The sequence below is a fragment of the Scomber scombrus genome, chromosome 8, assembly GCF_963691925.1.
Source record: "Scomber scombrus chromosome 8, fScoSco1.1, whole genome shotgun sequence".
NCBI lineage: Eukaryota > Metazoa > Chordata > Actinopteri > Scombriformes > Scombridae > Scomber > Scomber scombrus.
Genome location: NC_084977.1, coordinates 9,906,707 through 9,934,616, shown reverse-complemented (window position 1 = coordinate 9,934,616; position 27,910 = coordinate 9,906,707). Strand labels below are relative to the sequence as shown.

The window sequence follows — 27,910 nt, the reverse complement described above, 5'->3', positions numbered from 1 at the left end:
CATGGCAGAGAAGTAGGACAGTAGTCATTAAGAGATTTGGAGATGGCCAATTTCCATTTCTCCTACTCCACTGTTCCTTGGGTGCCAAGGAATGGCATTAAGGGGAATTTGTGACTGAACATCTATTAACACGAATGTTTATGGCAATGACAGAAATATTTTAAGGCCTCACAAAGTTGCAAATGGCTAGCAGCCAAATACAAAATAACCACTAAGGCATCTCAGTAACACAAAAATCATTTTTTGAGTGTACAACTAATGTGTGGGGAAGACAAGTTGACGGTTGCACTTACCACCTCCGGTTCGGAAGAAATAAATCAAATTCTTCAGACACCAATACAACTTCTTCATTTAGTTCAGCTTAACACTCAAATATAAACATGTCCAAAGTAAAAAAAAAGGACATTTTTGCAATTGGCCACTGGCCTTGTAACCTTAGGTTCTGTTAGAAAAATAGTCACATATTAAGCATGATTGTTATGTCACTTTTTTGTGAAGAATTACAGCAGCTAAAGAGGTCTATAAAAGAATATACAAGATTTAAAGAGAGACAGAGACTTTTTCGAGTAAAGAGACAGGGGTTGACAAGTAGAGGGGCTGACAGTTCTTGTCCCACAGCAGGGCTGTCCAAGAAACTCCAGTGGACTGAAGACTAGAGCAAAAACTGTGGCTAATTTGTTGTTAAGAATGTCAAAATGTCTGTGTGCATATGTATATATGTCATCAAGTAAGGATGAGATCTTTTGAAATCATCCTTAAAGTACTTGTGAACAAGCACATTAGTTTCTCGTTCTGTCGTCCCCATTTGGGATGATGTTATGTACGAATCTTCCTTTTATCATCAAACAGCGAGCGGACTAGGTAGACCTGAACTGTTGATACCAACAGCATAACAATGAGATTGAACACCGACCAAAAGTTCACCCTGTCAAAGTTACTCTCCTGGAGGTTCCTGTCGCGAGCCTCGAATGCTCGCAGCACCGTCTGGATCTTCACACTTTTGCCCAGCCGAGCCTTCACATTGTTGATGGTGTCCTGGAGGAGAGGAGCCAGACAGGTCAGATTGAGTTGATTTGATAATATGATTAATACAAGAACTGTCCAACAACATTGTTTGTCTTGTTCCTGACCCAAAATAAATGCATGAACTGCAAAGCAGAGTGATAGAAATGAGAGTTCTAGGGGCAACTATAATATGTTTTATAATCAAAGCAGCTCAATCTGATGTGTTCCTGTTTCCATGAGAAAACAACATGCTCCACAGCTGGAAGAGACATTTCCTGTTTCTTACTAAGTGGCGCCCATGTAACTTCTGACACAAATAAAGGGGGTTTCTGGTGAAGGGGTGGTGCAAGCTACTGTGATGCAAGCTGAAACAATTGACTGGCCTGAGCCAATAGGTGAGAGTTCATTGTCTATTCTTGTGACACTTTTCCTTGTGACTTAGCCTGTATATGGTTGATTGCATGCTATTTTGTTGGCAGCCAATTGGGTCACTTTGCACCCCCTGTGTCATCCTGTGGACATAGGTGGCACAGTGACAAATATCTCAGTGTCAGTCAGCAGAGGGACAAAGTCTAAAACACACAGAGAGGAAACACAAACACTTTGGAAAAACTTCTCACTGGTGCCATTCATGCCCAAAAGTTCCCACGTTATACAAACTCATTAACAACTCTTGTGCGCATTTCATGTCTAATTTGATATTTTCTAATAAAAATATGATAAAGAGAGATATCTCAAACTAATTACACTCACCATGATGTCTTCTAGCTTCATGTCCAACATGTCTGTTCCGTGGACATACTCCTTCCAGTCATCTGGATCCTCATCTGCATCCATGTTGTCCATGATCAACTCAAAGAAGATGAGCTTCTCTGAGACAGTACTGAAGGAGTTGTCAAAGCAGAACATGTAGTCTCCATCCTCAGTTTCAACGCTGGAGGAAAGCACAGGCAATAAGAGCTTGCACATGTGTCTTTGTCATCCATTTATGTCTCTCAGAAGGTCTACATGACTTACGTGTGCACTCCATCTGACTTGTGATAGTCACTGAACAGTATTTTGCCTGAAGGAGAGGAGATGAAGAAGTCTACATCGAGACCGGCACCATCTAATACCTGTGGGCGGTGGAGGACACACACAAGAAGTATAAGGGACATAGAAAATATTAAAAGACATTAAACCAATACTTCAAGTTTGGGAGGGTTGATATTTTTCCTGGGTGTGTGTGTAGCAGCAATTCATTTCTGTAATACTTTATTTCATACATTGAATGTGAGGAACTCAATTATCCTTTTGAAGGTCTTCCTCATTCTCAGCTGGAATGGAAAATGCTGGGAATCTTGTCCGCCAAAAATAGACACTAAATGCTTGAGATGTCCCCACAAGCTATAACAATTGACAACTGCCTGACTTAAACATTCACTAAGTGCTGTAAACCCTACACAGTGGCATAAAAGGTTCCCACAATATGAAAATCAAGGTGTAAGCTACACAACCTGCTGGTTCTCCTGCCCAACAGTATGCAAATGTGGTTTGTATTAACTTTGCCTTAATATAAATCACAACACACCTAAATACATGAATATTAGCCCAAAACAAAAAAAGGATAATCAACAAGTGTAACTTTATGTCAATATTGGCTCTCATACACAGAGCTAGTTTTGGTTCACCCAGCTAAATTTACAATTTCATACAAGATGATCTGAGTAGTGAGAGTGTTTATTACCTGATATTCTATTTCCAGAGAGGCATCTTTCTTCATAGTCTGGTAGAAACATTCCTTTCGACCGGCGGGTAGAGTGAATGTGAAGTCGCTGTCCAGAGACTGAGAGAAGGACGCCAGCACCATAAACCTCTCCGAAACTAGAGCAACAAACACGGACAGGACACACAGCAACACCCTGGCTGTCTCCATGGTCAAGCTTAAATATAAGCTTCAATGTCAAAAAGAGACAAAACGGTGTTACAGTAGCCCGCTGCTGTATCGGTATGTGAAAGGAGGATAAGCTAGTGATGTTCGCCCAAACTTCACTACTGTTGAAATGTTCAGAGCTTAGGACCCCGCCTGGTTAAAACAACAACTTAAAAAAAAAAAATACAGCAAAATAATGTCACATCAACTCTCTATTTGAATTTCAGCCATTTAAGTAGGTCATTATTTGTTATCATATTCATCTGACGACATTAATAAAAATGACAAGCAAATGGATAGCCACCTTATCGAATTGCATTTTGGGAAATGCAGTTTTTTGTTTCACGATGGGGGTAAACAGGATGAGCAAAATAACGTAGCATTAATAACAAAAGTGTGACTGACCAAGTACAACTAACAACAACAAGTACCGTAACCAAACAGGGTATTTTTTTTTGTTTGTTTAGAAGAGGGGGGTCTGCTAGTATAAATATGGGAATATTAACATAACATCGTATAATCTTATATTTGCACATATGATCTTTGAGCTAGATTAATGATTATTATCATTATTAACTGCACATTGCATATATTGTTTTCTCCTGGTCAATTTTGTATACATTTCATCTAATTTCCCCCGATTTAAAATGTAAACCTGTAGCAGTTTTTCGCATTTAGACTGGATATTTACTTTTTTTTTCACTGTAGATGTCCTTCTTTTTATTATAATTATTTATTTATGTTATTTAGGGCTTCATTTTGTTTATATTTTGACTGTTGTACACCACAACACCAAGGCAAATGTCTTGTGTGTGCAAACCTACTTAGCAATAAGCCTGATTCTGATCTGATCTAATCTTATATGATGTTACTGAGTTTTATTGATAAATACCTCGATAGAATTACACACAAGACTGCCTGGCCCATTAAATTAAACAAAATGAAAAATGATAAAATTTATGACAGAAAAAATGAAATAGCCTATCAATTAAATGAAATAGCCTATGTGAAATATACTAAATACATTTTGCAGGACAAAGCCTTAAGCTTTTTTGCTTTGGAAATATATAAATTAAAAAATATATACATTTGAATACTATGTGAAGGTGTTTTGCTTTGTTATAAAGAAAAAGTACACAGTGTTCACTTTCCCCCCCTATGACTGACACCTCACCTGATTTGAATATGAACATAACTGCCTTTACAAAAACATATGAGTCAACTCATTCATTCAGAGTCATTCATATTGTGAAGAGTCTGATGTTAAAGGGTTGTGTAATAATTTTGAACATTGCATGCTTTGATGATTTGCTTATCAAAAAATTAGGTGACGCGTCGCGCTCCACAGGATCCAGATCAGCCCCGGTCCAGTGGGCGGTGACTTTGTCTATCACGGCGTTGATAGGTCTCTTCTGATTGGTCGATAAATCTACATCTCTGTTTTGATTGGTCGTCCGTGGAGCAGGGGTTGAACATACCGAGAGCCAGCTACCCGTCAACAGCAGTAGCAACAAGAGCTGGAAAAAGAGGCGGACAACTGGACCGCACAATGATAATTAGCACACCTCCAGTGTGGGATTTAGCCACAGAAGACAGTTGTTAGTGAACTTGTAACTAACAGGCCTCAGCCGACTCAAAAAAACTTGTCTTCGGTGTATTGTGAAGCCGTGAGAGATCAGAAAAAACCCCAAAGAGCGAGGATGTTGGTCCCCGCGGGAAGATAATGAAGACGCTGCGCGTTTTGTTGGTGTGCCTCATTGTAGCTCTCCTGTGCTGGTAAGCTCACTTCAACATTTCTATCTCCATATTCATGAAGTGTCAGTCAAATGACAACTATTACTAAAGGTGAACTACGTTTCCTGATGATCTTTCCATCCGTCGCGTTCTTCTGCTTGATGTGTTTTGCCGCATAATATCCGTCAGTCATCATTGTTCACTGACATGAATTATCTGCTACACAGCTAACACCATCAGCTAACTACTTAGTTACAGCGTGTGGTGGGATGTTTTGTTGGCCTGTCATTCAGAAGAAGAGCTTTATGAAGGAACATGGCGAAACTGGTTGACAAAGTTTGTTTTTTAAATGGTTTTTAATCGGTTGGTCGGTGAGCTAGCCAGCTGTTGAATGGCAGCATTGCTAGCTAACCTAAGCTGGTGAAGTTGTGATGATAAAGACCACATTATTTGTCTGTTAATGTTAATGTTGTTAAAAAAATATAAAAAAAACTGAGACTGACAAGATAATACGGCCATAATACTTTTCTCTCTGTGTAACGTAGGGGTTCAACTAACTATTATTGTATTGTGATTTAATCAAATTATCTCTATCTACAATGCAAAAGTCTCCCGTTGCAAAACACTGAGGAATTACAGTCAATATAAAGATAGGAACACAATGTAAAATGATTAATTAAGCATTATTATTCTTGTACAGATTTAACACTTATATGATATTACTTTCAGCATGTCAGTGAGTTTCAATATTGGAAATAGTGGATGTAGTTCTGCTCAAAATGCACACAGAGGTGACATCTGGTAGATCAATACAACTCATGACTAATCTCAGTGGCACAGGTAGCAACATGCAGGGTTTGTGAAATGGGATTAACAAACCAGCTCACATGCCACTTTTATCTAGATTGGTGACTCAGGAGCAGCTACTATCCAGGTTGTGGCCTGATGATGGTACACTTCTGTCCCCACCGCCATGGTCATTTGTATGTGATAGCCATTCACTGTCATGTTACAGAAATATCTAAAGGGTAGATGGCTGTGTTCCTCAGGAGTCCATATAATCATAATGGAACCAGTAATTGTTTATAGGGATCGTGTACAGTGTTAAACTTATAATTGTTACTATTTGATGTACTGTACCAGAGTTAGCTTATAGCTAATTTTCATCTGCAGTTTCTTCAGTAGGTCAATCTTAAAACGTATAACAGCACAACAAAAAAAACAGGACACATACAAAATACAAAGCTACACACTATAGCTACAATAAACACATACAATGTAGAGTCAGTGGTTGGATTATGAGTTGAAGAAAGTAACAAAGCTAAAATGTGTACATCTTAAAAAAACTGAGCTGGTTTCAATTACATTATACTCTTAATTCAGGTGTGTTTCTACTTATGTCATTTCGATGTTTCCAGGAAATGATAACATAATAATACCAATACAGAGCCATTGGTGGTTCTCCAGTGGTAACACAGTGCAAAATTATCATATCCATTTCATTCATACTTCTTGGTCATTAAAGTCTAAAGCCAGTACTGTTTTTAAATTCTCTGTTTCTCTGTTGTCCTCATAGCATTGGAAATTGATTTTAAAGCCCATTGATCATGACAAGGATTAGCATTGCGTAATGTCTTCATTAATGAGTATAACTTTATCAAGCACAGGATTTAATATACTTTCTCCATAGTTTCCATGTTTTCCAAAAGAGATGCACAGATTGGCATAAAATAAGTAAAAAAAATAAAATAAAGATTTGGTTGTTCAAAAGGGGAAAAAATGTCTAGCTTGCTGGTTGCTGAATTACAAACTGTATCAGACTATGATAAAGCCTCCTCTCAGTTTCAGTCTCAGTTTATTTGTAACCCTTGTACTTTTTTTCTGAAGAAAAAGAGATTAGATTATTTTAAAAGGCTTCATTTCTTGATAAGATTTATTCTACCATTGACTGAAAGAGCAACATATTCATACGTCTACAAGAATATTGAATTATTATAAATGAAATCAATGGATGAGAGAGCCTTCAGTCCCTGGTAACAACTAGAGAGGATTACAGTCTTGCGTGTCAGGTGTTTGCATAAAACGTTGATGCACTTTTTCCACTTTCCCACAAACAAACTAATGACCATGCAACAACACGCACAAGCTTCATTACTAATGCGAGCCCTTTTTAGCGTGTTGCCGTTGGCTTCTCACTCCTCTGTGCCAACTCTCACACATCGCAGTGGGAACAGAGAGATGGGGAATGCAGTCCTCGCAGTAATCCTAAGGTTTCCAAGGCAGCAGTGATTTTTTAGGCAAGGAAAGTCTGTAGTCTGAAGTCTCTGTATCAGGAGATTTGTGGCAAAGGACTGCAGGGGGGGGCATCATTCTGTAATCGGGGCCTCACCTGCTGTTTTCAATAACCTTGTGCTGGTTGAAATGGTCACGGCCAATGTTGATTCTTCTGATTCAGCTTTTATTTGTTTCTCTGTGTAAAAAGTCCCCAGTATATTACCATGAGACTGCTGTAAGCTGGTCGGCAGTCAGCTGGAGATCTTTATGCTGCAGTGCTCAAAGAAGCACAGCAGACTGTATTCAGTATGTGTCACTCACACACAGTCAGCAACAGGGGTCTTACTGTGCGTTCAGTATGCTAGCGCAGACTGTTGACATCAGCATCTCTAGGGAACCTGTGCGCATGTGTGCTTGAGTGTTTTGTGTGAGGGTGCAGATTTCCAGCCAGGTTGATCGTCAGTAATAATAGCTCGCCGCAGACATACACAGTATTTTAGATTTGAACTGTTTTGGTTCGTCGTTAGCTGACTGTAATGTGTCAGCAACCCTCTCACATCGCATCCCTCTGTTAATTACACATGCTGTAAAACTACCCAGGAGACAAGTACACAATTGGATATTGTTTTATTGCTTTTCTACAGGAGCACGCTCAAGGGAAACGGCTGTGCGTCTTGTCCTCATCAGATTCTATCCCTGTATCATCGGCTTATTAGTTTCACAGCCATTTGAAGATTATTGTTATTGTGTAATGCGATTAGCACTCATGAGATATCTCTGCAGCCAACTGACCACCTCGGGATCTTGTATTATATTCTAATAGACTGCAGACTGTTTTTAATAAGCCACATTACAATTCTCAGAGCATGTGCAGGTAAAATGAAGTTGCGCACATGCTGCTGCTGACTTGCTCGACTGTTGTATAGTTTGATTAGTCTTTTATGAATTTAAATGAACTTGGCACCGTGTAGATATCTTAAGGGTACTGTGGTGTGTTTTTATTCAGATTATAAGACTTAAAACTTTATGCTGAATGTGAACCAATCCTGTAAGAGAACACTGCAGCGTTTTGCTGGTCCAACCTGTTTCCTTTCTGAGATCCTCTATAGAATGAGATCTATATATGGGCTTTGAGTCACTCCCTGCCGCCATATCATGTTTTCATAGCTTGAGGTCTTGAGCAATCCTGCTTGCAAATTTAAACACAAACTCACAATCACTTAACAGGCTTAATGGAGTTTATTATATACAGAATCAGGTAAATTCCAGTTTGTAGCTCATGAATCCAATGACACACTCTGCTGTGAGTCCCCTCCCGGGTGTTGGTTTGACGTAAACAAAGGCTCAAAATATTTCTTGACAGTGAGAGTTCCTTTTTCTCAACTGTGTCCTCTGTAACCTTCTCATAGGACATGTGAGCGCCGCACAGTGAAGGAAAGCAGTAAATCGGTAGAGGACCCTCTCGTTAAAGGAACTATGTTTTCTGCCACATCGTAAGAGTTCCCTTTTTTAGGGGCAGTTGTTGCATAAGAGGATCTTTCTTGCGTCGCCTGTGTTTATCAGTGGCCAGGGAGCCTATTATCACTCACAATACTGCTTGTATTTCTCACCATCACCTGTACTGGCCACAGAGAGCGAATAATGGAGAAACACAGAATGCTCTGTGTTTGTCTTTGGCTGCTCCAGCCATGAAAGGGGGATGGGGGTTTGAAACTTGAAGATAACAAAGCTGGCCATAGCGCCCCTTCCCCCAAGGTCATCACTTCCCAGCTATTCCTTTCAGTCCGGCGGTCTTTTATGGTCCTGTTACACCTTCCGGCTGCTGTGATTTACAGCATGTGTGTCCATACACGTGTATTTTATTTTATTTTTTCCTCTCCTTTAAACTCGTGCATCATTGGCAGGCTCCTTTTTTCTGTCAGTGCTCGGTTGTCGTCCCACCGAATGTCCGAGCATTGCGAGCGCAGATGAATCAAAGAGTAAAGGATCAACTGAAATGTGGAAGTGTGTGTGTTTGGTATTCACCTCGTATGTGGCACATTTCAGCAGTTTTAACGGCACGTTTCCACATTTTGACTTTATGTTGAGTCGCAGTCTGATGTGATCAGTGAATTGGTCTAACTCAACTTGGAGAACTTGAAACACATTGCTCAGTCATGTATAATCGATGCAGTCTGTTACGAAGTCAAGAGCTGCAACAGTGAGTCATTTGTCAGAAGAATAATCTGCAATCATTTTGATAAGTGATTGATTGATTAGTCATTTATTAAGCAGATTGAAGCAATCAAACATTTTGGGGTTTTGGACAAAGAAGTAACCCGGGCTCTGGGAACTTGCATTGTTCACTATTGTGTGACATGTTAACTAATGACTAATTGATTAAAAAAAAGAATCATTAGATGAATAAATAATAAACATTCTTTGGCTGCAGCCCTAAAACATCATCTGAAAGACATCATTATCAATCTAGAGTGAGCTGCAGATGTTTGAACCCTCATGCTAAACATGCATAGGTCTACATACTTTGCTGTCACGTTGTGCAAGACATGTGCATGTGGGCACATACATGCACAGATAAGATATGCATGTTCTGAGACATGTGTCCGAATATACCTGCTTTGACCCAGTGCAACTGTGTAAACACACTGGGGGTGATAGTGAGGGTCTGGTTTTCTTAACGAAATATCTGAGCAAAGGTACAGTTCAGTATACCTCTGTGTTATATCTAAGTTGCTCTATATCTAAAGCATTGATTAACTCATAGAGAATGTAATCCAATACGTCCAAAGCAAAACAAAGAAAGTCATGAGGTTATTTGTCAAAGCAAACATGACATTTGACCCATGTGTTAAAAAAAAAAAGGCAGAATCATCCTCTTCAGGCTCAGGCTTCTTGTTTTGGGCCATAGTTGTTGTCTTTTCTTCCCATTCCTTGCCAAGTCTCACTGGTGTTTAAAGTAGCACATCTCCCATCAACACAGAAAGCCTCATGCATTGTTTAAACACGGGGCAATTTTCTAACCCTGCTGAGCCAATCAATCATTTGACAAGAGTCACTTTGGCTTTTCAAATTGAAAAAAACATTTACTGAATTTGTAATGAGGTAACCATTGATTGATTCTATATTTATTATTTTTGACCAATCTTAAGAAAAATTACATCTCTAACTACGAGTTTAATTTGACCAGTGGTCGGCAGCTTGTTAAATCAAATCCTCTAAGACTTCTTTCATTTGCCCGCCTCAGTTGTGTCCAATCAGCTGACAGTAGTTGCATTATACCTTGTGAATCCCTCACTTGAAATTTAGCTATAAAACGTTTCTCTACTGGATACCGCTGCCTCTGTTTTCAGAGACTAAAGGCTCAGTAACTGAGTAACCAAGAGTTCATCTTTCTGTTGCTGTTATTGTCGTAGCGGGCCAAGGTCTAGCACTGCAGGCTGACAGCTTTAGTTTTATCTGGGGAGACAGAGCTGAACTGGCACTCCAGAGCTCACTATTGTTCCTGCCCACTGGCCATGGAGACCACTGAGCTCACTGAGCTCTCCACCCTACCGGCCCTGCTGGCTCCATGCTGCACGGCTGTCCGGATGTTAACCTCGTTACAAACGTGTCCTATGTGAGGTCATCAGAGTGAGACAACACCTGAGGTTGAGCCAGTGTCTGAGGCGAGGGCGCCGTTTTTAAACAATCTCAAAATCAAACTGCAATTTAAAAAAAACAAAACAAAACCCGGTTAATGATAATGAAAGGATGATGCTAGTGGTGAGTTCAGCCGTTATACAATCATGCTATTTAGGATGCTGTTTGTTTTCACTTCTCACAACTGTGGTGAACAGGAAGTGATCATTGATTGATAGAGGAGTAAAATCCCTGCTTCATGAATCCTCTTTGTCTGTGTTTACCTGAACGTAGCTGTTCTCTCTTTATCGGTAAGTCAGTGTCACATGTGGCTGGTACTTTCAGACAACAGGACAGTGAGTAATGAACCAGAGAAGTAGTTTGATAACATGATATTTGAGTGAAGTTTGAATGAAAGTTATGACTAAAGAATGTGTCTGGTTTTATCTCTGAGGGAAAATAACAACAAAAAAAATCATGATAAAATGTCTAAAAGTCTCTTGATACCATTCTTCACCTCGGAAAAGAAAAACAAAATGTTCAGTTTCCATTGTGTCTCTCACTTCCTTTATTCAGCAAAAAATTCAATAGGCTCATTTGAAGCATGATCTCCTAACTAAAATAATAGCAGCTCCATTTGAAACACAACTTCATCTCCACAATGCATATGTTTGTTCTGTGAATTTTGTGACAATAACTGGCTTTAAATCATTAAAGAGGAGCATGATATGAACTGTTTAAAAGCGAATGCTTGTCTGCAGTGAACTCCGTAATAGCAAGATTCAGTTACGATGCTTTATTTTCTAGCAGCAGGAACTTCTTTGCGGGATCCTGTAACTCACATAATACATTTCTGAGAATAGGTTGGCAGTGAGTGAAAGATGAATGCAGGTCAATAGCTGGAGGCTTTGTCAGTGGTTAGGAATAAGAGTTTACTGTGTGAATAGTATTATAGGGGTGGAGATTGTTAGGTCTTAAAGGTGGAGGCAGGCGTCACACCTCTAAAGCAGTTTTATTACATGTGTGAGAAGAGGGTTTGGCAAAGGGAGTCGAGCTGAGTGATTGACTGTTTGACAGCTGAGCTTTTTGTTTGAACATATTTATTTACCCTTCTTGTCAATGTGCAGTGAACAGTGTCAGTGGCTTTTAAATGCATTAGGAAACAATTGAAGTTATTCACATTTTCCGCCCTCATTTTATTTTAATGTATTAAAATGTTTGTGATTGGATTAAATACTGTATATGCTCAGTTCTTGATAGTTCATTACATCATGATCAGTGGTTTCTTTGTGTTTTCCTGCTCTCTTAGAGAAAGGCACTATTTTCCCCCTCGTGAAATGCTCTGGTTTCTTCTCTTCCCCTCCCCCTTTCTCACTCCTCTGCTCCTTACTGTTTACCTTTTCCAGCTACCAACTGACTCTCATGCTTGTGTGTGTCTCACTCTTTTTACTTGTTAGGTTGTTGAGTCTCGCATGCAGAAAGTGCGTGTCTTTTTAAATGTCTGGGTGAGGTCGACGTATAGAGAGAGGCCACAGCTGACACACACGGCTACTAAAGAACATTGTGTACTAACGCTAATAAGGGCTTGTATTGCAGAAGCTCGCAAATAAAGAGATAACAATGCTATCAAACCTACTTTTCTCAATTCGCCTTCTGAAAGCGAGATCACATTATCTTATTTAATGGGCTAAAATAATTAGGTTTGTTGTGGACATCAAGATCAAACAGGGAAATATACAGCAGGCTCATTGGTTCAGCTGATGTAGGTACAGTGGGTGTAACTTGTTGTTCAAAACCAAAATATCACAGCAGTATTCATGTCAGTTTCCTCAGTTTTATGTTTTAAACGTGGTGTTTTCTTGCTAGTCAGGAAACCTCTGTTTGCATTGGAGTATGTATACTAGTTAGGACCCCTGTGTTTACATAGGAGCACGTATAGTAAATGTAAATGTTTCACCACGTTGCAGCACATGGGTACATTATGTACCTAGGTGAATGTTTGATGAGATTTTGTTCCCCTGCTGTGCCTGCTGATGCATACATACTGACTGAGAATGTGCATGCATTGTTATATCCACGCCCACCCATGCTAACCCGCACTGACAAAGTGGCTTTTCCTATCAAATTACATTATATCACATGACTGCGTCCTTCAGTCCCATTCTCTGCGCCATTGTACTCCACCGATGTTCCTGATGTCGCGTTCCCAAGCCTCTTTGATCCCTGTCTGACTGGGACTAGTGCGAGGCATCCCATCATCACAGCTTAACTGTTACCACTGTACTGTGACTGTGGGTGTTTTTGTGCGGCTTGGTATCAGAGATGTGTGTTACATTTCACTCCCAATAAATGTGGTGTTATGCAGGCATTTCACACATTGAAGAAACATTCCCTTACTCATCTCAGAGGATATAATTACATTATTTTATACCCAGTATCTTAAATAAATGTCAAATACAAGCTTGACATAGGTTCATATGTAAATTATCCATGGTAAAAATGTGTTTGCTCTTGCAACCTGATATCTATTAAATTTAATTTGACTAAAGCATTTTAATTTTCATATGTATTGTTCTGTTATGTGTATTTCACTGTCTAATAAGTCTTCATTCAGCAAATAGGGAAGCTGTGTTCAAAGCCAGCCGCTCTGAAAACTCAAAGCCATGCCCAAACCACCAGCACCCAGTCCGATGATTTATTATGACTCATTTTTAAAGGATTAATTGTTCATTTTACCAGTTTGTCATATATTTTGTTCAGTGGAGCTTTTTCTTTCAGTGGAGCGGCAAGGGCGTGATATTCAAATGCGAGTCCTCATTATAGAGTTAAATTAAATACATTACACTCCTTACTTGGTTTGATACTCATTATGATGCAAAAATTCCTCATGCTGACATTTTTTTATTTTATTTTTTTCATTTTACACACTTGCCACTTTACATGTGAAATTTGTTCATTTAAGTCATCTTCCCATTTGCAGTGTATCAAAGTGCCTCAATAATAACTATTTGTACTGAGGTTTAATGAGCAGCTATTTAGGATGGGGGGGGGGGAATTGGGACGTTGGTTGTTAAGTCTGGGACAGCTGAAAGTAGAATTCGGGACAGTTGTGGGACACTGAGGAAAAAAAAGTTAATTTCAAGCCATGATCAGAGCAGAGAGGGAGAGACAGCAGAGAGTAAATGACCTCCTAAACTGGTTCCAAATTCTTACTGACTGTGCAACAACATGGTTAGTCATATAATAAGAAACGAGTGGGAGTTCAGAGCACAATAGAGCTGGTAAGAAGATGAGCACACAGAATGCAGGATTTGCCATTTACAGATATCAGAGTTGTCTGTCACTCATACAGTTAGTTATAAAAATGTGAAAAATGTGGGGGTGCCATTACCACCCTGGAGATGAGGCCTCTGCAATATTTCCATATACCTTTCTGTTTTTGTTCCAGATAAAGGTTGATAAAAGTTTATCTATGGAGCTAAAGAAGAATTTGGTCAGAAATATAGGATGACTTTGAAACGCATAAAAGAGCCTCTGAAATTCATCCATCTGGATGGTGTCGATCCTTTCACTCAGAGAAAGAGGCAGCAAATCACATCCTTTAATGTCCCATTGCAGACAGGCTATCAAGGGTTGAAAGTTAGCTTTGTAGAGGTCTTTATAATTCTGTGTAATCCAGATTCATAGATATTTTAATTGCAGGAATAGTACGATGAAAGCAGGAATTAATTTTAAGTGGTCAGTGTGCTTTAGACCTTGTTAATCACTTATTTCAAGTATGCACTGATTGGCGGTCCTCTGATGTAAGCCATGCCTAGACTTTAAAATAAGATTGTCTGCTTGGCGCGTCCAACGGAAATCAAACAATATTTTAAGTGTCAGACGTTGGGAGTATGTCATCTGAGGGTAAATGGCTGTAAATTATAACTTCAAAATATCATCTGTCAACTTCTTGTTGCTTGTCTTAGGTTTCTTTTGCATTGCGCAATAAGAGATAACCTGCCCCCTTAAGTATGTCTCCAGGCTATTGAGGACAATATTCCTGGTTATGGATGACAACAACATTTCAGATTTAATGAAATTTGCAAAAGTTTCTTCTGAAATAAGCAAAGGGGTAAGTCTCCATTTGTCGTAAAGGGGTTCTGCACCTGGATGGCGTATCCCCATAGTCATGTCATCATCAGAGAAGACTATGGACTGATATTCACAAACGGTTACCATTGGATGTTTTTTGTCAATAAAGAAATGATCTATCCATGAGAACATCTTATGGGTCGGGGGAGAAAAGGAATAGCCCCTAATGTAGGGTTGCAGAAATACCCCAAGTAAGGGGGCATAAAGGTTTGCTAAAATAACAGGAAATCCATACAGTCAACTAACTTCAGTAACATACCACCCCATGGAGTCACTTCCCACTGATTACAATCGCTCCCGTCCTGTCCATCCACGTCTCATTCTGAATTAGTCAGCAGTACGGAGAGGAGTCTCCTGGAAGAATGCAACATCAGCCTTGAGATGATTAAGATATGTGAGCACTCTTCTACATCTCACAGGATGATTTAAAGACTTCACTTTCCAGCTTCCAGAGTTAAATTATTTGTGCCGGCCATTAGAAATCGATGCTGTGTTTATATTTGCAGAGCTTGGTCGCCATTTAAGTAAGGTATACATTTCGAACTTGCTCCAGGGTATCTTGCATATGTTAGAAAAATTATATGAACATTACATTTTCAAAAATGAAATGAGCAATGAAATAATAAAAAAAAAGTTAGGTGGGAGCTGGGCCATTGCAAGTTTTTAGCAGCAGTCTCTCTTCCACCTGGTGACTTGGGATATTTGTTGCCACAGGAGGTTTCCACATAGAGGCATGTCTGTCTATTCACTCTACATCCTAGAGAAAGGTTCCTGTGTACATTATGGATTTATGTGCGTCACAGAGCTGGAATAGTCAAAGAGGGATTATTATAGATCAGAAAGACAAACAACTTGACAAATGACTCTAGTGTTGATCATAAAAGGTATGTGACCTTTCATTATGTAAAAAGATTTTAAGTGCTTTATCAAATTAAACTTATCTGACATTGATAAGAAACAGAATGCTGTGTCATTGTGGTAGGAACTACTGGGCCTGCGTAGTATGATCATTAGCATATTAGTTATTTAACAAAAATAAAAACCCACCAATCAGGTTCTCTTTCAACAGCAGTATGACGCCATAGCTATTAAATTGTATAAACAGAGCTTCATAAGCCAAGCGGATATAATAAACCACAGAATTGCTTAAATTTAGTGATGCTCCGATCGATCGGCCGCAGATCGTTATCGGCCGATATTGATCCTAAACAGGTTGATCGGTGTGCTCTCAAAGTGCAGATCAGAAAAGCCGATCGCAAACATATATATATTTATTTATTTTTTACCGGAGACATTCTGCGCGTGACGTATATTATATGAGACTGTTTTGTTTCCCGCATTCCAGGGCGTGACGTAATTAACCTGCGACTGTTTATCCGCTCTCATGAATGAGGCTGGCACAGGCAGCATGAGTTCTCCGGTCTGGAATTTTTTCACAGTTTCCGAAAAAGATGTAATACTCGCTGTTTGCAAGATATGCGACGCCGAAATACCAAGAGGTGGTCAACAACAACGACAATTTAATACAACTAACCTCATCCAACATTTGAGAATGGTTTTACCACTTTAAGTGGTGCACAAGGCTACATTGTAAATACAGGACATTGAGGATTATTATTATTATTCTCCCATCTATTCTGTGATCGGTGATCGGTATCGGTATCGGCAGATATATGATTCCTGTGATCGGTGATCGGATCGGCCCCCAAAAATGCTGATCGGAGTATCCCTACTTGAATTTAGTCTGGAAATTCAATTGAAGTTACATAAATGTTAAGCTTTTTTTGTGTTACCTAATCATATGAGTCACATACCATATATGATTTAACATACAGTGGTAGTGTTATTTTTAGCATATGTATGTATGATTGTTAACCGTTTCCTGCAGTGTTGACACAGTTTTTTATAGATGAAGCCATGTTGGGCACAGACAGACGAAATAAGTTTAAATCCAGTCGGTGTCTTTGAAGAAGCTCGTTGCTATTTCTAACTCAAAAGTTTGTTCATGTTTCCACACTTTAGTTTGTCCTGTCACTCCCCACCTGCTGGGATCTCCGAACAGGTCCGAACAGCTCCGCAGCTCTAGACAACATTGATTGATCGTTGATAAAATGTTTTCCTCCTGCTCTGATGATCTCGATAAGTATAGACCCAGATTTGTGTGCCAGGAACAGGGCTGGGCTGTAATTCTTTGAAAGGGGGCAGAATGCATGGTATGCCTCGACTCAACTCAACGTTAAAGCTTTTAGGGAAATGGGCTTACCCCTCCTCCAACCCCATCCACCACTCAAGTCTTTCTGCTCCATCTCCGTGTTTTTGAGGTATTGATTTGTTTGCTTGTATAGCGAACAACCAGAGGCCATACAATCACACCTAATTACAGTAAGGATGCACTGACAACTTGAGCATTAATAATAAGTGGGGTTCGCCACTTAGCCAATATTGATCTCATCTGCCTCGTCCAAAATAAAATAGTTTACTGGAATGAGAAAGTCGTCAGATGTGCAACAATTATGAGCCTAATGTGCAGCAGTCAGCAGAATATCTGACAGTGACGGTTCATTCTTGAATCTGTGATTTGAGCTGTTTAATTTGTAGGCATAAGTCAGAGCTTTGGCCGCTGCAAAGAAAATCTTGTCCTGCTCCAAACTCAAGGCTTTGCAAGTTTACATGGAAAGAGGAGTGCAGGATAAACACACGATTTCACCATGAGTCCAATAATTTTTACAGAGGAACTACTGGGAGGCAGGGGGGAATTAATCACTGAGGAGCTGCTCTTTGTTAACTTTTCTTTCAATAAAAATAAATAGCAAAAGACCTTCTAACTAGTCAGTAGCCAGGATTTTGGGTGCCTCAGCTGAATTTTCACTGAGTATTTGGTTAACAAATGTGCCCTTGGTGAGGAGGCTGCAAGCAGGGTCTGCTTCAAGACTGTGTTTGAGAGCTGGAGAGACGTTAACCAGTCATCTACTATATCCTGACTGCCCCGAGGATGCACTAGAGGACCGGATTATGGAGGGATCAGCAGGCTTTAGAACAAACTGCTCCTCTACATTATTCCATGCTTTTAATGTGCAGGAAAAATCAGAACGCCCACAGCAACCTGCGCACAAAAACATGCTCGGCCCTTTTACGTTGGGTTTTTAAAATGTGCCCTCCCCCCCCTTTCCTCTCAGCAGTGACAGCATGTTTTCGTCTGCCTGGCAGATGCGCTGGCCTACTTTCTACTGGCGAGCCCTGGCATGTCTCCCTGCCCCACAATCCACCTCGGCCCACGTGGATCCTGGATTCACTCTCCTCAGCTCTTTTTCTCCTTATGTCTGTATGCCTATATGGCTGAGTTTCTCTCTGTCAGCTATGTAGAGGTAAAGCACAAGAGCGCGTTGGTCGAATATGTGTCCTCAGCCTGTTCGAGCGTTTTGTTCTCAAAGACGTGGCTCTGGAAGAAAACAGCTGGATTTGTTTATTGGGGGGGTCTATTTATAATGTTTGCTCTCTCCAAGCATACTGTATGATTAGGCCTTGGTAAGCTGACACTTCAGTTTAAAAGGAAACCATAACTCAATGTTTCATCATGTTCTCCATCTGCCTTTCTCGCCTAAGTTAACTAATCTCCCCCGCACCACACGCTGTATATCAAGAATCATCCGAATTTCTACGGAAAACATCACAAGACTCTTTCCCGCCTCGGGACATACGGAGAGGACTGACCCACTGACCCATGTGGGATTTACTTTCCTGTTAAATTTGTAATCACGACCATAATAACAGAGATAGTCTTCAGCCTGTTATCAACCAATTAGTCTTATTTAGAGCAATGACATAGTCATGCCTCCTCTTCTTTTCTCTTTTATTTATCTCCCTCCCTTCATGTTTGGTCACAGCAGTTGACACAGTTTAAGTTTTTTCTTTTAAGACAATTAGGATAATAAGGACTTGGTGAACATCATGTGCTGTTGGATACTCAAAGGCTGTGTGTGTGTGTGTGTGTTTGTGTGTGTAATCAAGCTGTCCTGAGATCTAGGCCAGGGGAGGGGAAAAGCAGCATTTAATCTGTCCTGGTCCAGGTAGCGTACTTGTCGGTGTTGCAGTGTCACGCTCTGACTAAGAGCAGAGATTGTAAAAGGAATCATCAAACGGCTCACAAGGAGGACCCCAGGCTACGAGACGTGACACACAAGCATACATGCACGTACAAGTTTGCATGTTTCCCTGCTCAATACCTCTGCATACTTTGAGTCACCGAGCAAACATCCTGCCTCAGAGGGGATCAGAGCCCAGTTGGCATGCCGTGCAGCTGGTCATAATATTTGACTCGCTGCTAGCAGATGAGCCTCTCTTCGGCCTGCTGTCTCTGCAGCTTTGTCTGGTCTGTGTCAGTTGGTACAGTACGAGACTGCTGTTGATTTGGTGGCGTTATACCATGTCCCCCCTGATTCTGAATGGTCCCAAAGACAACAGGAAATATGGGGGGGGGGGGGTTTAGCTGCTCGGAACAGCAGGGCCAATGCAGCCAGCGTGTCTGTGCTTTTATTTTCTTTATTACTTTATATTTTTTCTCGCTTTTAATCTATTAAAGGCTTTATCATGGCATCAAAATAGAGAATTGTCTGCGGCTAACTGCGCACTCATGTTTCAGTAAGGGGTGGAAAACATGCTGATAATATCTGCTTCAGCAGCCATAGTAAAATCCCACAATGACTGAGCCATTTGTATCCATTAGAAGTGAATGTAAAAGACGGAAACACATCTTGTAAATCCCCAGGTACTTCTGAAGTGGGACAGGAAGTGGGTATAGAGGGAGAATGAGGAAGAGTGTATTTTCAGGCTGCTGACTCATTAGTCTTGCCTCGGGCTCTTCCTTCATTAGCTCAGCTTTGACCAACTACTGGCGTGCAGCGTTCATGGCTCACTTAAACACTCCATTTCTTGTGGTCTCTGTGTATCTATCCATTTGTGGGTCATAACTTCCCCCTCTCCCTTGTTGCATAACCAATTGAATTAAAAAGTAGGTCACAACCCACCCCTAAAGAAGGTCCTCTCAAAGCAGCTCCCTCCTCTCCCTTTTTCTCTCTCTCATGCACTCTCTTTTTTTTTCATCTTTGAAGGAATGTCAACACTCAGGTCTTTCCATTCATTCACAGAGATGACGTTGAGCGGGGGCGGTGGGCTTCTTAGCCACTTGTGTTACAGCATGGTTTAACATTTAGCCCAGTAAGCGCAGAGTATTTTTGCTCCTGAATGCCCCACATATTTTAATCTCTGTATTTGCATTTATATTATTTGAATAGCGATCAGTGACTTGGCAGGTTTCATTCAAACATTGTGTCAGTGAGTCACATTGAAGAAGTAGGTCGGGTCGCATGCATCGTCACAAATGTGTGCGCAGGTTTGTTTACTGTGTGACACATTCACATAAACCTGCTCCGTGATGTGTTTGTTATGCAGGTGTGTTTACATAAGCATTCTCTTATCACAGTGACTGATGGTATTTTAAATATGGGGAAACCTAAGCAAAGTTAGGGATTATAAACACCTCATTATTGACATCAATAATGAGACAGTAAAGTCACATTTAAGATGGGCTAACACCTGTATTTTGTGAGTTATATGTGTAGTAAAGTGACAGTAAAACAAAGTCTTACAGCTTGCTTTCTAAAATAGACTCTGAAACTACTGTTGATTGTGAAACTAGATGGTGAAACTGTCAAGGTTTCTGTTAGAGATCACGCAGGAACTTGACTTGACTTGAGATCTTGAAATAAAAAAAAGCATATCACCAATATCACACATATCACACCACAACCAGACTTTAGAAAAAATGTGTTAAGCAGCTCTGAGGCTTTGTTGAGATGCCAGCACTGATAATCTGAAGGCTTTGGGTAAACACATCATGCTCCAAGGCAACCACTGAAAATGCTTTCCTGTAAAACACCTAACACAATGGTCAAAAAGGTTTTAATTCGGGCGTGTGGGACCGTATGGAGAAAAAAAACTAACAATTGATCTCTGAATTATCAAGTAACAAAAAAAGTAGGTTTTTTGTGTAAATCTGACAGCAGCTGTGCAATAAACACACTTATTTTTTTAATTTATAAGTTGAGTAGAAAGACTTTCAGTATGTTTGAAGATCAGATTCAATATAAAACCTGCACAGAAGCATCAATGAAAATGTGTTGACTGCATGCACAGTAGTCATACATCCTTCAGCTCTCGTTCCTCTGCTGTCTCCAAACCATTTGAGTACAAACTCTTCCCCAACTTCTTGTATCTTCTTTCTGTCATGTATCTTCTTGTCTCAGGATAAATACATATTGCATGTGCTGGCAGGCCAGGTTATGTATAATTATGTACAGTATTATCATTTGGAAGTCAACCTCAAAGGTTTTATAGATTCTGCAGAGCTGAAGCACTGTGAAATACTGTTGCTGCTTCAGATAATGTGAGTTTCTTTGGTTTTTGACTTGATTCTCACCGCTACCATATGCTGCTGTCCGAGGTCCACCAGTGTAAATGGCTTTTCTCTATTTAGCACCACCCTTGGGTACTTCATTCTATATCTTGTTATGTTCTTTAAGTGTTTAGGTGTGTTGACTGACATGATTGTGTCAGTCAGGGGCAAAGAGTACACTTAAGTTGCTCAAGTAGACATGTAATTGCACGACTTTATCTCTTGTTTGGTTAACCCCAATAGTCAATAATCAGTTATTGAATAACTAGATTTTAAGATGTTTTTGCTTTGACATGTTTTTTTATCTTAATTTGAGATACAAAACAACTGTTATACGAATATAGTTATTAATCATCATTTTTTTACATTGTGTCCTCGAAATTTGCTAGCATTTCATTTTAACAGCAGTCTGTTACATAAACTTTGTTCATTACATCATCTTCAAGGAAATATGTATAAGATGTCTTCCCAGTAACTGTGACCGGTTCAGAGTAGGAGGTGAGGGGGGGACACAGGAGACATTTGAAACGCAACACAACATGGTTTAAAGCTATGGATCTAAGTTTAGCTGGGAGCCTATATTAGCCCCTGGTTCATATTTACTCCTTAGTATCTGTACACTGCCTGGCTCTTAGGTTTCCACCACTGGCTTTATGGCCCTTTCCAATCCTTTAAGGGGCACTGTATATCATGAGGTGTTGATGTACTATATAGGAACATGCTGCGCATCTCATCATCAGCAGGGATCTAAAACGTCAAAGGTAAATGTCATGTCTTGGTGTCAGAGTCAGCTGATCTGCATCCTAGACATAGACATAGATTGAATGTATACAGCATACAGACAGGGATAAATCCATCCTAGAAAAGGCAAGAATATGAACCACGACACAGCCAGAGGACGTTGTGTTTGGGGTCATCACCACTCTAATTTAATATTTTGCTACCATTGTTTATGATTCAGGTATCTGTATTTGCATATCCACAGATACAGAGTACCAATCCGATACCATTGGAAATTTAAAAACCCTAATAAACCTGTATGGAGTTGATGTGATTGATATCTTTCATGTAATGCATCTTTAAATACTTGAAACTAAAGCCTGACATACTTTTCATGTTGCCTTTTTACTGATGGGACTTTCCAGTGTAAAATCTTGCCAAACTGCTGACATTTTGCTAACATCTAACATTACACTGTTTACTGGAGATCAATTCTTCTTCGCTACTCTAAAACAGTGCAGCTTGCTATGTAAACTGATATTTTGGAGCGGCAAAGATGAATCATTTTCTCGTAAAGCTGCTGTTTTTATCAAGGGGTGAAACTGCTTTAAAGTTTATTAATAAATAACGTGGTATTGGATCGGTGCATAGACTCATACTCGCTGATACCTGATGCAGTATTTTAGGCAGCATCGGAGGCAACAACTCTTCTCTGTAATACATTTAGTAAATAGCATGTCAGACTGTGAAGAAGCAGCTCCAATATTTAGATTATCACCTTATCTTTTTAGGTTGTCATCTGTTCATAAATCTGATGGTTGTACACAGCGCAGCTTTCAGAAGATCCTCTTACAAGTAAAGTCAACACTGGATGTTCATGTCATCTTTTATCTCATCATTCAAACACCTCAAATGTTAATGAACAGAATACAGATAGAGTGAGTGACAGGACGCTGATGTGCACAGATGGTTGTCTCTTTGTGATTTTGAGTATGTGTTGTTCACCACTCAACTCCGTCCTGACAGCCAGGCTGACAGGGCGCTAACATGACTGTCCATGTGTCCCGCTCTGTCCTGACATTGATATTTGACCACTCAAGGGGAACCGTAACATGAAGCGCGAGATGGGTTGTTACACAGAACCATCTGAGAGGTTGTTTTTGTAAACTGTTCGGGAAAGGGCAGGCACTTTCAAAAAAGTACTTGGCAGATGATTGGAAGAACCATCTGTCCATCGCTGTCTATTACCGTCTTACCTTGCGAGGATCCTCCCAAGCGTCATGTCTTGATCTTGCGAATCCAGCTACCTCACAAGTTAAGGGGAACTGCTCCACTTTCAGAATCACACAACTTCTCCAAATTTTCCCATTTAGTATTTCCATAATATGCACAGGCCTTCAGGTCTAAACACATGTACAAGACATGTTGTTGCTCGTGGTCACTTGAAGTCTTTGTTCTACAGTTTTTGCCTTTCTGACCTTCAGTATGTGAAAAGCTTTTTGTTTGATGCGTTCATTTGAACTCAATCAGGAGTTCTTTCTAAAGCAGTCTGCTGACTAAAACGTTATGCTTAGATGTAGTTTGTGGGTGGGTGGAAACATGTTTAGACAGACCTTACAAGTTCACCTTTGCTTCTCTCCTGTTGCTCCATTCATCACTTTATTTCAACTCCACTGATAAGGTGACCAACTGAGAAGCAGCTGTCTCTCACTACTGTTGCTATCTCTGTCTGTTCCCTGTTTCCTTATCATCCTTCTCTTACCTCTGCCTGTTTCTTATTGATCCTCATCCTTTCCACTCCTATCTGTTTTGTACTCTCTGTCATCTATTATGCAACCTCTGCCACTTCAGGGCTCTGACATTGATATGCTAAAAGTACATTTTTTTCCGAAGGACTCATGATTATCATGCGTATTAAAGCAACAGTCGACCAATTGTCTGACAGAAATTTTGAAGGCCGGCCTGTGCTCCAGGCCTCTGCTCTTCATATGAGCCCTGCTGGCCTTGGGTAGCTGCAGGTACACAGCAGCTGCATTTTGCTACAGCTCTGTATTGCACATTATGGGTAGCCTTGGAAACCAGGCACTAGGTATGCAAAAATTTAGAGGCTGAGATGAAAATTGGATCAAATTGTGCACGTTGCACACGTGCACACACGCAGGTGACTTGGGTTGAAATAAGATTGATGCCTAAAAGAGTTGCAACAATGTCCTGTGCCCTGCTAAGCCTTATGAGAAGGAGAGAGGCTGAAAACAAAGAGTAGAGTGTGAGGAAGACTGAATCAAAGAATGCAGTTCGCCTTGAGCAGCTTATAAAAATACACACAGTGGAATTTTGTTAGGCTTGTTATTCACTCTTGATTATTCAATTTAGGATTTTCTTTTGGTCTCTGCCTCTCCTCGTGGACCTGATTTACGCTCTACACTTTGGTTTTCTCTCTATCCCTCTCTTTTTCTCTTTCTCCCTCCCTTTATTCTCTCTGCTTTTCCTCATGTACGTACAGTCTCCTTTGCTCTCGTACACTCAGAGTGCTTTGAGTGCTTGTGCCCAAAGATCTCGTGTCAGTGGCGCTCCCCCTGAGGGAAGGAAGTGCTTCACAGTGGAGGATGTGATGTAGTGCAGTCTAAGCATGCTTTTAATTCACAGGCTGAGGTTTTTTTACATTTTGTTCTGTCTCACTGAATCTTTCATCTACGACACCATCTGAACCCCCTCACCCCAACTCTACATACAAGTTCCCCTTGTATGATATTGATGATTTTACTCTCATACATTTTTCCTTTTTTGTTTGTATTTCAGGTACCCCAGTCAACATGTGTTTTGTTCAGAGCAGAGCTTGTCTGGTCCAGGTCAGTCTGCCGGAGACAAAAACCCTGACGGCCACAAGCCAGAGCTGGAGCAGGACACTACACAATTCAAGGTGTGTTGAGGTTTTGTGCATTTGCATGTTTCACAATCAGTCAGTCAGACAAAGCGATGAACAGCTGTAACACACTACTGTAGAAAGGAACAAACCTTCTTATCGCTTTTTAACTTCTTAAAGTCTAAAAATTCCAACCACGCAAACCTAAAAATACTTTTATAACTGTCATAGCCGCAACAGAAATAGATCAGTTATATTACGGGTTCATTTTTTTTGCAGTCTGTGGGATGACGAGCATTATTATCTGACTCACTCATGGTGAAATGTATGAGTTAGCAGAACATAAATAGTAGTGGTGGGAGGTGGGTCATGCACTAAACTGACCCCGTAACCCCTGGTGAAAAGTAGGAGGCATGGAAAGAGGTACAGTTGCTATGAAGGATTGGTGTGAATTATCAGAGAAGTCCTGGATTATGGAGGCCAATTTGTGGATGGTGGGGGTGTGTGGTTGGGGTATTACATAAATCTCTGTAACTCCCACCAAGATAATAGATCATTTCTGAAGAAGAAAACATCAGTTCTTTATCTCTCTTAACTTCTATAACTTTACGACTGATTATTGGAACTATGTCAAGAACACTCAAAGAGTCCAAACGGTGTGCAGTACTGTACGTGAAGATTAGAGCCCCTTTCAGGTCATGAGTTTCTTAGAAAGCAGCCCAGTTACACGTTGTCAGGAACATAGGGTCCTCTGTATAATGAGTAATGGAAGAGGTGGTGATGTAGGTTAGGACCAGTCCTGTGGGGTTGAAGTTCAGGGTATGCAAAACTTGACAAATCCTCTGCTTTTTTGTCTTTTTTTGCAGCCTTAGTGGATGAACGAGGATGCAGACTAATACATATTTAGGCAGTTTGTAGACGTCATGTGTATTCAGTAGAGATTAAAGCAGCCCTTTAACAAAAGTTTACCTAAAGTGGATTAATGTTTGCTCCTGGTTAAATATTTGATATAATCTGCTCTTATCAATGGACCCTTAAAGATGTGTGTGTGTGTGTGTGTGTGTGGTGGTGCGGGGGTTATGTGTGCACAAGAATCAGAATGAATGATAATTTAGGGAAGAGAGTGCATGTGCGAGCACAGAAGAAGGAGAATCATTGTTTGTAGTCGGGCACCAAACAGGCATAGCAGGGCAGTTCAACAGGCCTGGCAGTCTGTCATCGGCCTTATTTGTTATTTGTCCCATCCACAAAAGGCTTTTTCACAAGCTGAGATGCAAAGACCTTTTGTATCCGACAGATTCACACAAAAATGCAAATTGAACACAAATTAAAATGTCTTGCAGAGAGAGAAAGTGTTGGTGCTGTGATGTTGGTATGTCGTTTTGTAAACATTTAAAGTTTCATTTTTATTTTATTGTATTTACTCCTAGGTGGTGGAAGAATGGATGACACACACATCCTACGATATGGGACTAGAGACAGAGAGAGCAGCAGAAGAGAAGCTAGCAACACACAATGAACACCATGAACAGGTAACAACATACATTGATTAATTATTAAAAGATTACAAAACTATGTCTGGGCGATACTGACACTATTAAAACTACAATATATAGAGAAATACTAAGACAGAGTGCTAGGTGAAAGTAGTTAAAGAGAGTACTATCGCATCATAAATAGGACAAAGCACACAAAAAAGGGGAAAGGAAGGAAATGATGAAGACATTTTCTATTCATGTGCCAATTGTGGCTTATTTTTGGCAGCACTTTCTTTTAATATAAGTATCACAGTATTTTTGATCAAATACCTGCATATCAATAATGAGGAAATGTGTTAAAAATGAAACAGGAAGGCACAAGGAAATTTATAATAGGTTCACACAATTTTCATGATAATTTCATTCATTCATTATGACATTAAAGACCTTTAAGGGGAGACACTGATGGATAGACGTGACTCTCAGTTGCTTTGGTTGAATTCTCATTTATGTGTTTTCTGTATTTTCTTTCTTCAGACTGTGAATTCATGGGAAGCTGAGGTGGAGGAGACGAAGCCCAACCCAGAGTCTGATACTGTACATGTTGCTCCTGAGCCACAACCCTCCCCAGACCTCCAGGTTGATTTGGACCTGCAGACTGACACCCAGGACCAGGACCATGACCAGGAAGCCCTGGTTTCCTCCACTCCAGAACCAGTTCCAGCACAGGGCCAAGTGTCCACAGATGCCCCAGCCCCAGCAGAAGTCCTTAGTGACGCACCTGCTGCACATCCCAGCCCGGATTCAAACCCAGCCACATCCCCAGATGAAGCTGAAAACACACCTACCTCACAGAGCGCCGGCCCGACCCACACAGGGTAAGCTCACATTCACTTCCTCATAGCAGCAGGGACTTGCGTCTCTGGCATCAGAAGTTGGCTATAACCACAGAAATATTAGTGAACTGAAATTATAATCCTAGATGTTAAAAAAATATCTGTTCCTCTAATGGTAAAAGCCAATTTCAACCTTATTTAAGTATAATTTACATGTTAAATATTGAATGTAAGTGCTTCCATTTTAATGTCAGACATTGCACATTTTCTTTGATATTTTTGTTGGTACACTTATTTTTGTTTTATTTAAGTTATTTTGTTTTCAAATGTAACCACTGTAAATGACAATCACAAACTGAAAGCAAAACTCAAAGGAGAGTTAGTCTGACATCCCGGATATTTTCAAAATCACTTTTCACTGAACTGGTGGCCAGCACTGTGAAGTTACATGGAACTGGACTTTGTAATGGAAGTTTGTGGAAATCATGGAAGGTCACCTGCAAGGACTGCGAAATAGTCTGGATATTTCCTGGTTGGAACCATCAAGAAGAATTAGTCTGTTTGCAAGAAAACTTTTGAATTCGACTCCTTTCTCAAAGTGGTGTCAACGACGTCGGGACGTTTCAATCAAGATCTGAAGACCTGCACAGCTACCCCATCTGCAAGAAACCTCTCCTTCCCTTTTGTCCATCCATCTTTCTCTCTATTTGCTCTTCCTCTCACTTTCTCTCTCTCTCTCTCTCTCTCTCTCTTACTCTTCCTATGCTCTGTTTTGTTTTACTCCTCTTCCTTGTACCCACCCCCTCTTCTCTTCCCAACCCATTCCCTCCTCTCTCCAACCCCAATCCCTCCTCTCTCTACCCTTATCTACACCAGTGTAAGGAG

At 40.3% G+C, this 27,910-nt stretch overlaps 2 protein-coding genes across 2 annotated transcripts in view; one reads left to right on the top strand and one right to left on the bottom strand.

Moving 5' to 3' along the window:
• Positions 1–813: 813 nt before the first annotated feature.
• Positions 814–3,026, bottom strand: tmed5 (transmembrane p24 trafficking protein 5). The gene is made up of 4 exons (XM_062424552.1): positions 2,732–3,026; positions 2,023–2,120; positions 1,759–1,939; positions 814–1,035 (listed from the first exon to the last, which is right to left on the bottom strand). The coding sequence occupies exons 1-4, from the start codon at positions 2,918–2,920 to the stop codon at positions 817–819; spliced, it is 687 nt and encodes a 228-aa protein (XP_062280536.1). The 5' UTR covers positions 2,921–3,026; the 3' UTR covers positions 814–816.
• A 1,390-nt stretch (positions 3,027–4,416) lies between these two features.
• The window catches only part of suco (SUN domain containing ossification factor), a 41,925-nt gene continuing 18,431 nt past the window's right edge, over positions 4,417–27,910 (top strand). Inside the window, exons 1-4 of the mRNA XM_062423506.1 lie at positions 4,417–4,693; positions 24,648–24,768; positions 26,142–26,243; positions 26,727–27,067. Coding sequence (XP_062279490.1) covers positions 4,641–4,693; positions 24,648–24,768; positions 26,142–26,243; positions 26,727–27,067 — 617 coding nt within the window. The 5' untranslated portion in view covers positions 4,417–4,640. The remainder of the gene's footprint in view (positions 4,694–24,647; positions 24,769–26,141; positions 26,244–26,726; positions 27,068–27,910) is intronic.

Excerpts from the sequence above, each read along its gene's own strand:
- tmed5 (XM_062424552.1), bottom strand. The coding sequence starts at position 2,920 with ATGGAGACAGCCAGGGTGTTGCTGTGTGTCCTGTCCGTGTTTGTTGCT. Across the intron at positions 1,940-2,022 it reads AAGTCAGATGGAGTGCACAC|CGTTGAAACTGAGGATGGAG; the intron begins GTAAGTCATGTA and ends GCTTTCCTCCAG. Across the intron at positions 1,036-1,758 it reads TGAAGCTAGAAGACATCATG|GACACCATCAACAATGTGAA; the intron begins GTGAGTGTAATT and ends CCTCTCCTCCAG.